This window comes from Phyllostomus hastatus, unplaced genomic scaffold, assembly GCF_019186645.2.
Source record: "Phyllostomus hastatus isolate PE091 unplaced genomic scaffold, TTU_PhHast_1.1 phas_scaffold_1066, whole genome shotgun sequence".
Classification (NCBI taxonomy): domain Eukaryota; kingdom Metazoa; phylum Chordata; class Mammalia; order Chiroptera; family Phyllostomidae; genus Phyllostomus; species Phyllostomus hastatus.
Genome location: NW_025334004.1, coordinates 6563221 through 6575739, shown reverse-complemented (window position 1 = coordinate 6575739; position 12519 = coordinate 6563221). Strand labels below are relative to the sequence as shown.

The following is a 12519-nucleotide window of genomic DNA, read 5'->3' as shown; positions in this document are numbered from 1 at the left end:
ATTGAACATACTTAGAACAGCGCCAGACACATATTAAATACTTGGATAGTTTATTAATATATTAAGTCAAGCTGGGGAAAGAAAGAAAGCAGAGCTAATGAGCTGTACAGTGGGGGCGGACTGCGTATGCGTACAAGAAACTAGTAACATCTGTCACTGGTTATATTCAGAGAAAAAAGAGTCAATAATGGGATGCATTATTTATAAATATTCTAATACTTCCTGCAGTGTTTGCTTGTTAAAAACAAATGAAAACAATATTTTCCTTATTTTCCCTATATCAGAAACAAAATATGAAAAAAGACTAAAAAGGTTAGTTGTCATTTGTAACTTTTGTTTCTGAATGGTAAATTGTGGTTAGTTCTTGGCATAATTTATGTGAATTTCACTGCAAATTTTTTAGTTTTTCTATCCTTTTTCTGTTTCTTACAGGCTTCCTGGTTAATCAGTTATTTCAGCAGTGTTTAGTACTAGTAAAATAAAAAGGATGCAGCAAATGTAAACTGATGAGGCATAGATAGAATTAACTTCAGTGAGAAATAAGTCTCAGCACCAAAGTTTGTTCAGTTAAGAAGCCTCTGCAAATTCTGTCATTCATTTCACATGTCATATGTTTTCATCCGTGGAGCACTAGTGAACCTTGTTAGGTTAGCACCCGTGAACCTCTGGGTTTTTAATCTGTGCCCCAGTACTCTGACATGGCATCACAGAAATCTCTGTATTATCCCTAGTGTTTCAGTAGCTACCATGATACAAATGCTTTGTTGTACATCCTGTCATTTAGTACTGAAAACAACCATAAAGAGAGAATTATTATCACCCCTATTTTATAGAGAAAGATAATCAAGGCATAAAATTTTCCAGAGTGACATGCCAGCGTGTGGCAGAGCCAAAATTTGAAAATCAGATGTCTGATTTCAAAGTTGGTGCTTTAAAAAACCAGCCCACCCATTGCCACAATCCATTTGGAAGACTGCAGGGCTGCTTTGGCAAAGGGGCCAGGCTTATTTTCTGGTGCTGTCCTCCTAGTCCCTTCCCTCATTTTACTGCCTCATTTTATGGATCAGATTTATGAGTGTAACACTGTAACTTGAAGAATCATTCAGTCTAGTGGCTCTCTAATAAGGCCAGTCACCTGGGACATTTATTTTTTAAAAATTTTGATTGAATGGGTTTTAGCTGGGGACTAGGAACCTACATTTAAACTGTTTTACATGTGATTTTGATAATCTCAGATAGATTTGGGAACCACTTCAGGTACATGAACCCCCTCCAAACATGCCCTCTAATTTTCCTGACAGGTAGTCATCTAATACCTGACATTTTTGTCTGACAGGAATTCACTACCACCTTCCCAGAAAGATCATTTCATCAGTGATTAAATGCAGTGCAGTGCTCCTATAGAGCCTTCATTGGATATTCCATATAGATTGGAATAACTTCTTTGGACAGATTTTTGTACTCCTTAGGTATTAGTTTTGAGGTCAGATCCAGATTTGAGTCATCTCTGAGCCTCATCTCCCTCAGTGTAAAATGAGTATATTGTTGTCTACTTTGAAGATTATATGAAGAATTAAATGAAAAAAAGAAACTGTCCTGACTGGAAAGATCTCATATGCCTTCAGACAGCCATTTCCTATAGTCCCTTCACCCACTAGCCTCCCTTAAAACAGTCGCACATCTGCAGCATTGGAAGTGTGGACACGTATGATAGAAGGTCCTCGGTATTTATCATGGGATTGTCAGTGTCATAAATAGATTGTCGTTTTGCCTTTTCATCAGCATACTTTTTACCTTTGGCTTTTTCTTTGGGCGAAGAATACAGTACCTCTTATGGGGAAAGATAAGCCAGCATTTCTGGAAATTCAGCTTTACTCCTTAAGTAAGGGGTGTCAAACTCCTTTTCACCAGGGCCCACTTCAGCCTCGCAGTTGCCTTCAAAGGGCCGAATGTAATTTTAGGACTGTATAAATGTAACAAGTTCTTAACAGTTAAGCGAGAGCTTGGCACTGCTGCTGGGTAGAAACAAGGTGCTGGGCTGGATAAAACAAGGTAGAGCGCTGGATTTGGCCTGAGGGCCTTGTGTTTGCCATCTGTGCCTTAAGTAATTAGAGTTTCCACTGATAACTTGAACCCAGAGCAAAACAAATGATCTCCAGGAAGACTTTAAAAGTAAAGGAAGGGACCTTCTTAAATTATGTAGAGTGCAAAATGGAGAACCAAAGAAAATATCCTGAGTCTCTTTCTCATCCAACAGTAAAGACAGATAACTGATGCATGCTAAAAAGAAAAAAATGGGGTGGGGGTGTCAGCATCCTACGAAATGTTGAATACTTGCCCTTTGGCAAACAAAATATGAGTAAAATAAAAAGTAATTTCAACCTAATTCTCACAGGTTAAGATCACATTTTTACTAATGAGAATACGGAGGCCATTGAGAGTAACTGAGACAAGTCTTATACTTGGTCACATGGCAGGTCCATATTAAGACACCTAGAACTTTATATTGTGAATTTTTAAAAAAAATTATAATAAACACATACCCAGATATATGTTCTTAAAGAAATAGATGTTACTTCATTTCCACTGTACTGCATATATTCCTTGGTCAAAACAGGGGTCATACTCTTATTATAATTGGTTATGTCCATCTCTCCTAGTTACTTACAAACAGGGACTAGGCTACAGCATTTATTTCTGAACTGCTGGGACCTAGTAGGGGAGTGGCCCTCGACTCTTGCATTAAAGGTTTGCAAAATCTGGGCCCTTCACCCCTACTCCTCATCTATAAGTTAAAAAAAGAAAGCATGGGGTTGTCAGGGATATTAGAAATAACCTAGCTCAATCCTCTCCTTTGTATAAAGGGAGGAATTTCAGGTGCAGACTGGAGAGATGGATCATGATGTAACCAAAAGCCCCCACTTGATTATAGTAGCTTCGGCACTCTTACCTCCGTGTTCTTAGTTCAGGGCTTTTCTTGGACCTGCATGCATATGTACTGCATTCATTTATTCAGTAATCCTATGGGCAAGCTAGCTTGCTTTCTTTCCTTTTCTCTTTTTCTTTCTTTCTTTCTTTCTTTCTTTCTTTCTTTCTTTCTTTCTTTTCTTTCTTTTCTTTCTTTTCTTTCTTTTCTTTCTTTCTTCTTTTTTTTTTTTTAATGCTCATTGCTGAGGAAATGTCACCTGCCTTTCTGCCTCCCTGGACAGGTATACAGCTATACTTTCCAGAAACCGGAAGAAAACAGCTGTCCAAGGGTTTAAGGCTTAACCTAGAAAATGGTCATTGTAGCTGAGGTTTTTAGCTATTGTATTCTTTTTTGTTCACTTAGGGAGTCATTTTGTATTCTGTTGTTCATATAGGAGAAGATAAGTGATCATTTGCAAGGCTGGATAAACTGTTCAAGATCCTGCAAATAGTCTCTCATTGCTGTAGTTTGATTTGTGTGGTTGTTCAGGTGTATGTTTGTCTTATTATTCTTAAACAAAAGCAAACTAAATCTGCCCTATAGTAATCAGTTAGGCCATGAGCTGCACTTCCTTTTAGGCTCAGACTACTAAAAATAAGGTGCCAGTGATTGTCTCCTATGGGCTTGCATGAAATGTGGCAGAACAATTATTTTTTCTTAGTTTGCATTAGCTTTCTGGTTGCAAAGTCTTTTTGACTCTAACCTCATGAAAACACTACATTGGGTTAAAGTTTTCTCATGTGAATGCTTTTCAAAAGATAATTTTAGTATTTGAACATACTGTAATTATTAAAATGTATACTTAATGTATGGACCTTATTATCAGTAATAAATGTTAAATACCCAGTTGAATTACATTGAAACTAGTCAACCTTTTGGTTTTTCAGGAAAGTATGTCTGTTTGTAGACTAATAGTTCCTAAATATAGTCTTCCTCCAGAGGAAAAAAATCTGCATTCATTTGAAAAGAATCTTCATTTGACGGGGGACGGAGCACAAATCCAATTCACTTGACTCTACCTTTTAAATTTAGTTTTTTAGTTCACTTGAGGGAAAGTCAGTCTGAAGTAGTGGGACATATACATGAAGGAATATTAGGGAAAAGATGCAACTTAAGTAATAATGGAAACTTGTATTAAACTTAATGTTGCCAAGTCATTTTTTTAAAATTACAGCATTCATGTAAGTTTAGTGTCATTCTGAAATAACTCATTATTCTTTTTTAAAAAACTCATTATTCTTAATGAAAAGAATGACTGTGTGTTATTAGAATTATTTGGAATTGTAATTGATGTCATCGATACATGGCAAGAAGGAAATGATACGGTATTGATTTTATGAAGTAATTTTATGTGTTATCTTGTTCTGTGTTTTTGTTTTTAGGACCGGAGTAGGCCCTATGACACTTTTAACTTGCACTCGTTGGAGAACTCCTTAATGGATATGATAAGGACTGATCATGAGCCTCTGAAAGGTAAACACTACCCTCCCAGTGGCCCACCAATGAGTTTCGCTGATATAATGTGGAGGAATCATTTTGCAGGTTAGGAATATTCATATGTCCATTCCTTGCTTGGTGTTTTAAACAAAAATCAGCTATTTAATCATTGTGATTTTTTTTTGGTTTTGTTTGTTTTTTGTTTGTTTTCGTTTGCTTCTATAAAGCATTGTGGAATGTATTTAAAATTGATTTTTTAAAAACCTGGGCTCAGCTACCTATGATTTTCAAGGTTGATTGCTTTACTCATAATGTCTGGCAGAAGCATGTGTTGGGCAGCTGAGGTTGCAGTAATAGCATGAGACTAGAAGCCAAATTTTTGGGGCTTCGTGCATTTGGAATCCATAGCTGAACCTGAATAATTCATTTAAGCTCAAGTATACTGCTAGGAAATATGAGATGTAGTAAACCAGTCTCCAAAGACTACTTCAGAATACTTCACAGAAATGGGTCTCATTTTATTAAAATACAGTCAATTTCCTAATACAGGAAGTAACACCACACAGACTTAGCAACAGCCAGCAACACCTTTGTATTCTCTAAGGTAAAAACACAACAAAAATGTCTTAAAGTATATAAATGTTTTGGGTTAAATAGAAGTCGGAAAGGCCCAATGTCAGCAATACTAGGACTTCTATTTTTATAGCCCATGTAAATTCAGGATCGAGGCTGATGTTATGCTCATAATTACAGATAGTTCTTTTTATAGGTTATAGGATGTTTTAGGGGCCCTTTGGTATTTTTCAATACTGTAATGGAAATTTTCTGCTGAAATATCCACTGTGCTTGGGGTTAGAGCCTCGCTATCAGGAAACTGTAGTTAGGCACTGGGTTGCCCATCTTGTGTGAACCCTTCTGTCCTCCAGAGTTGTGAGGAATCGATTCCCCTCTGGTCCTTCCCAGGCTCTTTCAGGGCATGACTGGCTGTGAACACCTGATAGTCATTTCCTCCAGCCCCACCAGAAATCTGTTTCATCCTTTTCTTGTCACACTCATGATTTTCTGCTGCAGTCCTCAATTTCCAGTGAAAAGAAAGTAGTTAACAGACTATAAAGAAAAGAAAGGATTTTGAGAAAAACCATATTTTAAAGCCTTTAAAAGTAGAAAAAAAACTATCATTTATCCATTGTATTTAGTCACTGACATTTACTATGTCTGTCTTCAGTCGAAAGATTAGGTACATGGTAATTTAAAACATGTTCCACTCAGAAGTCAGAATAATGTTAAAAAAAGAAGCCACTGATAGTCACAGACGATTTTGTGTTTTTATTATCTTCTAAGGCCGCATTTGTCTTCTTTCTCTACCTCGCACAAGCTGTAAGCCTCTTCTAATCTGAAATATTTAGCCCTTGTTCTTTATGCATACCTGTCTTGTCTTAGTCTGTATTCTTCCAGCAATAAAAGATTATAAAAGCATCTCAGTTTACAGTCTGTAAAATAATTATCCACAATTTTGTGGGTATTGTTTAAGCAGGTGCTACTGTGCCCTCTGCCTTTTGAGAGTAGCCCCAGCAAAGTGTAAGGAGTGTACCTCACTGTGGGATGATGTAAATACCTTATTCCAATTGTAGTGGCCAGTTGTTTTTTTGCATATCTAACTACCTCAGCATAAATTTCTTCACTATATTTGCAAGTGTGGGCTTTCATCTGTAAAAGCTTTCTGCATTGTACTTACAGAATGTGTCCTAGTAAATTGGTAGGCATTAAATATGTACTTTTTTACATCTTCAATATAGTTGCAACCTCTGGGTTCATCATACCACCCACACTGATTTCCTGTGAAAGGACTACTTGCCGTGTTCAATTACATCTTCATGTCATTGTTCCCTGGTTAGGGTGTTTGAGCTTCCTGCTTCCCTTTTCTAGCTAGGAGACTTTTAGATCTGACTTACGGCATCACGTGTTTGATCCTTATTCCTTCTAATAAATAACACAAAGGTCATTTAAAAATAAAGAACCATTGTGATGGTTTATCCTTTATTTTTCTATTTCCCACATAATAATCATTACCCATGTTTTTATCTGGTCTTTATAATTTATTGGTAGGTCTAGAGTTTGGACTTTTAGGTTGTTTCCAGCTTTTTTCTCCATTGTAGGTGATGCTGCCATGGATGAGTTCTTGCACATAGCTTTTTCTTAGGGAAAATTCATAGAGAGGGTTTCTGGGTCAAAAGATGTAAACACCTACTCAATTAAAAATAAAAAATGTTAACATCTAGGTGAATTGGGCTTTATGAGAAATGTGGTAGGCAGAAGACATGCCACGTGGCCTCTGTGAGTCTGTCTTGAAACGCCTCCCTCTGCTCCACTCTGTTTTCCCTCCTGTCTTTAGTGGCCTCTTCTCCCCTTGAACATGGCAGCACTACTTTGAGGGTCTCAAAACTCAAGTTATAGAGTCATTGGGGTTTTTATATGCTTGCTTGTTGTGGCGTTTTCCTCTAGAGCTCAATTTGCTTTAGAAAACAATACATTCTTTCTCATTGTAAGAAATTCAAGTAGTTCATAAAAAGACAAAAAGGAAAGTAAAAGAAAAAGTCCCCTGAGATTTACTACCTAGAGATAACAAAGATTGTTATTTTTATTAACATTCTTCCAGACATTTTATATTCTCTGTAGAGTAGATGAAATGTCAACTCAACCTTTCTGACTTTTCAGTCCCTCAGACCTATGTTTGGATTCTGGCTGTGCCTCTAGTTAGCTGTTGATCTAGATAACTTAGCCTCTTCAAAGTTGTGTCCTCATCATTAAAATAAAACACCTACTTCATAGAGTCAGATAAAGTTCCTGACACTAGACACTGCTCAAATGTAGTGGTATCCCTACTGCCTGGCCTGGGTAATAAATTAAACCTTTGTATTCCTACAACATTTCCTTCTAGCTAGACTGCAGCTTTCAAATACAAGTTGTCAAAATTTTGTATTTGCCATAGATAAATAATGATTATCTTTATCAAAACCACCTAAAGGAGTGAAAGGAAAATAATCCTTCTAAGCTATGTTGGCTTTCCAAAATTGCATATCTGAACAATGTAAAGAAGGTATACTAAAATAGGATATCACATTCATGAAAAATAAAGAACCTCATGATGTACTTAAAGTGAACGTAGTGAAATTATGTTCACAGTGATATTTAATTTTAGAAATGTCTTTAATGAGAAATCCTTTGTTCAGCTGTTCTCTTGATTCAGAGGGAAAGAAAGGGTTAGTGGGAGAAATGACAAAGTAGGAACTTGAGGAAGTAATAAGATTTCTGTTTTAGTATAGAGTTTTAACAGTTTTCCAGTTACATGTACGTAATACTAAGTCATCATTGAAGATGTTTGTAGAAAAATTTTAAAAGGCCCCCTACTTTTGCCCTATGATAAAAATGTCAAGTAATGTAGAAAAAAAGTCGAATTGGGCTTTCTTCATAGCACCCTGAGGAATGTTTTCTGCAGTGTTGATCAGATTACAGAACCCTTATAGAAATAAAAATTAGAGTAATGTTTGGCTTCTTAAAGTTCTCAAATTATAGTTTTTGGTTATAGCAGAATCACAATTTAATAATTACCTGTTGTCTCTTACATGTTATGTATGACTTTTCCTGTTTATTAGAAATAATGCCTTCAGGAGAAGAGGAGAGTTTTGAGATGGGTGTTGAACTGATTAAAACTGTTTCTTATTTCTTTTCTAAGTACAAAAATCCTTGGGTTGGTACAAGAGTGGGGCCTGGGTGGGAGGAATTGTTCTCTGCCCTCTTTTCTAGTGGACTGAAGGGATATTCAACTCCTCATAACTATGAGGATTAAGGGGAGTTCTGGCGTTGGAAATAAGCGATAGGGAAGAAGGTTCATCCTTATATCCTCCTTATAGTGGTCTGCTGACTTGCTGCTAAGGATGGGAGTTCCTCCTGCCACTGGGGAACCCCTCTGAAAACCTGGGGTCATTAGGTTAGATTAATCATGCCTTCTCTTAGGATTAATGTTGAAAGAAGACAAAGCACTGGGAGAAGTAAAGAAGAACAGGGAAATATCAGCCACCGTGTACTGGGCAGTGTAGGTGACATTGAGAAGCAAGGACCTGTCCCCTGGCTGGTATAGCACAACACAGCAGACATCTTGGGGTGGGGGGGGAAACAACTAACAGAAAAAGTCACCCTTTCTCTCATCCATGTAGTCTCCCTTTTACAACAGAAGAGTAGGCCTGGCTGACCACTTGGGGGTAGTGCTTGTGGAAACATTTTTATATATTAGAATTTTCTCTCCCTTCACCATTCATGGAACTGAAATTTGAAAAATGAAACGAGCAGGTGTCAGTTGAAAACTGACCCTGAAGGGTTTGCTTTTCAAATGTGGGCAAAAATAGCTATCTTCTGATGATAGTGCTTTAAAACATTTAGATTGACAGAAATTTGGAAGGAATAGGTACCACTCCTTTGATACAGAGGCATTTTTATTTATTCACTACAATTTAAATTTAGTGGTATATATAGCCTTTCACAAAATTGGCCCTTTTGGTGGAATGTTGAGATTCTCTTGTTTTAGAAAAAGTGCAGCTTAGTTATATTTAGTTTGTTCAGAAAAGTAAACTGTCTCTTCACCTACTTTAATTGTTACTCTAGTTCTATGTTTGTGCTATCTTCCTTCAGCTCTTATCAGTTTGTGTTGTATGCAAGTTAGCAGATTAGACTTTTAGGGCACATGTTCTGAGTTAGCAAAAAGGGATTGTTCTTGTTCTGTTGATACACAAGAGGGAGGACAGTAGATAGAAGTCGAGTGATTTTTTTCATATAGGTACCACCCATTAATTTGCCCAGTGATCCTTTCAATATAGCAGTGTAGTCACCTGAGGGGTTTTTTCCCCCTGCATGAGAGTTTTTTTCCCCTGCATGAGAGTTCCCCTGCAAAGAAAAAGACTATGGGTACTTTAATCATGTATACTACCTCCAGAATTTCTGATTTAATTGTTCCAGAGTATAGCCTGAAATGAGGAAACATAGTAGGCACAAAGGAATTGATAACATGCTAAAAATTATCCACTACTGGTATGCAAAGGAACTAGGATTTGACCTCAGGTCTAAGCTCACAGCTTTTGCTTCTTGGTTCTTTGGGATGTATTTAGAATATTATAGTATCAAACTTTTATCATTTTTCCTTGAAAGGGATTTAAAACATTTTATTGTATTTTTACATATATTACTTCTTATGGCTACTTTGTTTTTGAAGGACTGTCTCTTCAACTTTATAGAGTAAAGTAGTGTGAAACAGAATCTACTAGAATATCCATTTTGTCTTATAACCTTTTTTAGAACATGGCACCCAGTTTCTCTTCTGGGAAGGTCTCTTGAAGGACTCAACTTTTTAGAGTAAATGGGAATGATTAGAGGAAGATACAGCAGTTTTTCCCTATCACATAACATGTTGCAGAAGTGAAGAGGTGACTCTCCTAATTATGAATTAATAAAAATTCTAATTTTGATTTTGGACTTATAGAAATGTGGGTTTAGTTTGACTCTGAAACTTTGAATAACAGTACAGGTAGTTTTTTATAACTGGCCTCTTAAATATGAATGTGAATTGAGCTTATAAAACTGATTTTTACAGTCTGAGTAACCATATGGAACCCTATTCTCCGAACTCTCCCTCTACCCTCTCTCACCCCCATTTATCAGACCCTGTGCAGTGGGGAAAGTGGGGCACAGTCTCAGATTTCCACAGCATCATTTAGCTCAGTAAAACCAAGCATACCTTCCTCCGTCTTCGAAACCTTATATTTTACACTATACTTAAAAGATAGCTAGCTGACAAGAACAATTTAAAAATAGCAAACCACAGACAGGTGACAAAATGTCATGCTGGCAGCACCAGACTGCATTAACAAAAATCACCAGATGTCACACACTTGATTCTGTTTTCACAGCTGATTAAACAGCAGTGTTTGTTGGACAAAAGAAAGGGGAAAAATGGCCTCATTTGAATTTGGAATCAGCTTTTCTTTTGCTGTTATACATATTTTCTCTCCTCCAAAATCCCTGTAAGACTTAAGGTATATAATATATTAAACAAAAAATAAAATTATAAAATAATTTCCAGTTTTAGAAAAGAAACCTTTACATATATACACTCCCTAAACTGGAAGACCGTAAACCAAAATGTTAACAGAGCCTGTCTTTGGTGATCTTGTTTTCTTCATTTTTCTGAATTGTCTAATTTTTCTCCAATGAAATGTATTGTACTTTATAATCTGAACATTAATTTTTGAAGAGGTAAAGAAAGTAGCTTAAAGAAGATATAAGTGCTTTTACTAAATAGACTGCATTTAGTTGGGGAAAATTAGATTATACCTAAATAATCAGTTCTGGTGGGTGTGGCATTGACCCAGAGTTTCTTGTAGTATCTTTTATTGATGATATTGATCCAGAGATCTTTTGGGTCAAAGAGGCCAACAGAATTAGAGAGGATACCAGGAAAAGCAAAATGTTTTCTGCTTTTTAGCAAACCAAGTGATGACTGACCTTTTACCATCATTACATGTAACGCTGTATTTGTTTCTTTCTGATCTCCAGCTTTCTCTGCATTATTCTTCCCACCCCCAATACTACTAACAGTTATTTAAACAATGGTAGTGACCTAAAATTAACATTTCCCTGAGACTTTCATGGTAACTCTTGACATAATTGGACATGAAAACCTTCCAGAGCCAAGTTTGTAGATACTAGCTTTATGTAAAAGCATTTCTTGAATAATGATATCATTGCAGGAATTGGTCAAGAAAACATACAAGTACATTCTTCCCATAAAAAACTCTCTCTGTTTCATTTTTCTATTCATATATCCACCTCCTTTATCTAAATAGTTAATGAAAAAGCAAACCAAATGTCTACATCTTCTACTCTTAACCCTGGAAGGTATTAGTTGAAACAGCTGATTTATTCTTGTCATCTCATAGGCCAGAGATTGACAAACTTTGTAAAGGGCCAGAGAATACATATTTTCGGCCTGTGGGCCACATGGCCTCTATCACATATTATATTTGTTTTTTAATCTTTGTGTTTACAACCCTTTAAAAAGGTAAAAATCATTCTTAGAGGAGGTGTACAAGCACAGGTAGTGAGTCAGTGTGGGCAGAAGTTTGCAACCCCTATTACTACTGTAAGGTCATATACTACCTGTGTGAGTTTATGTTAGTGATAGGGATAGGGGCAACAATAAGAACCCTAGATTTTGAGGCCAGTCATTGTTCCCTAGCCCATTATATAAATTTTATCATCTTCCAGTTGCCATTCTTATAATGGTTGCATTTTTGAGTCACTCTGAGACCTTTATCTTTTTATTCCTTCTAAGCTTTAAGTTTATATATTTCTTGAATTCATTATTCTGCTGCTTGAATTTGAAGGGCACTATGAATGGTGCATTAAATGAAATGCTTAATCGGGGAGTTGGCATGTTTAAAATGAATGCGGGAGTTGGCATTAAAATTTCAGGCAATTATAATGGAAGCTTCTTTTTTGCTTTGTTTTGTTCTGTTTATTTGTTGAGACTTTGGCTTTGTTTTAAGATTTTTCATTTGTATATTTTATGACTTGATTTTAAAACTGTTGTAATTGCTATGGCCTTGGATAACATTGTTTGTTATGGATTAATTTGTTTTAGCTTTTTGTAATCTTCATGTTTTATAATGTATTTGAAACAATTATATTAAGCATTATTTTCTTTGTGCTTAAAATAAAATTATTTTATTTTTTAGGACGTATGGGAATAAATTTCCACCATCCAGGAACAGATAATATTATGGCACTTAACAGTAAGTCTTCATGTGAAATATTCTATAAAATTAGCAGTCAAGTTTACAGCATGTTATTTCCACTTTTTAAATTGTTTATTATATTTCAACCTTTCAATGAATGCAATATAGACCGTTATTTTATACCAGTGGTTGTCCAAGTGTGGTGCCTGGACCAGCAGCATAAGCATCATTTGGGAGCAACTGTAGGAGATTCTGATGGTGGCGAAAGTTTGAGAATGGCTACTGTATACCAGGGGCTGACAAACTATAGCCCTGTGAGACAAATCTGGC

General features: G+C 36.2%; 1 protein-coding gene across 7 annotated transcripts in view; it reads left to right on the top strand.

Annotated features, from left to right (window-relative positions):
* Positions 1-12519, top strand: part of CPEB3 (cytoplasmic polyadenylation element binding protein 3) — a 177528-nt gene that overhangs the window by 58310 nt on the left and 106699 nt on the right. For 5 of the 7 annotated variants that reach the window (XM_045854203.1, XM_045854204.1, XM_045854205.1 and 2 more), the window contains exons 3-4: positions 4351-4510; positions 12190-12246. In XM_045854203.1, coding sequence (XP_045710159.1) covers positions 4351-4510; positions 12190-12246 — 217 coding nt within the window. The remainder of the gene's footprint in view (positions 1-4350; positions 4511-12189; positions 12247-12519) is intronic. The other 2 variants (XM_045854209.1, XM_045854208.1) reach the window with 1 other exon arrangement.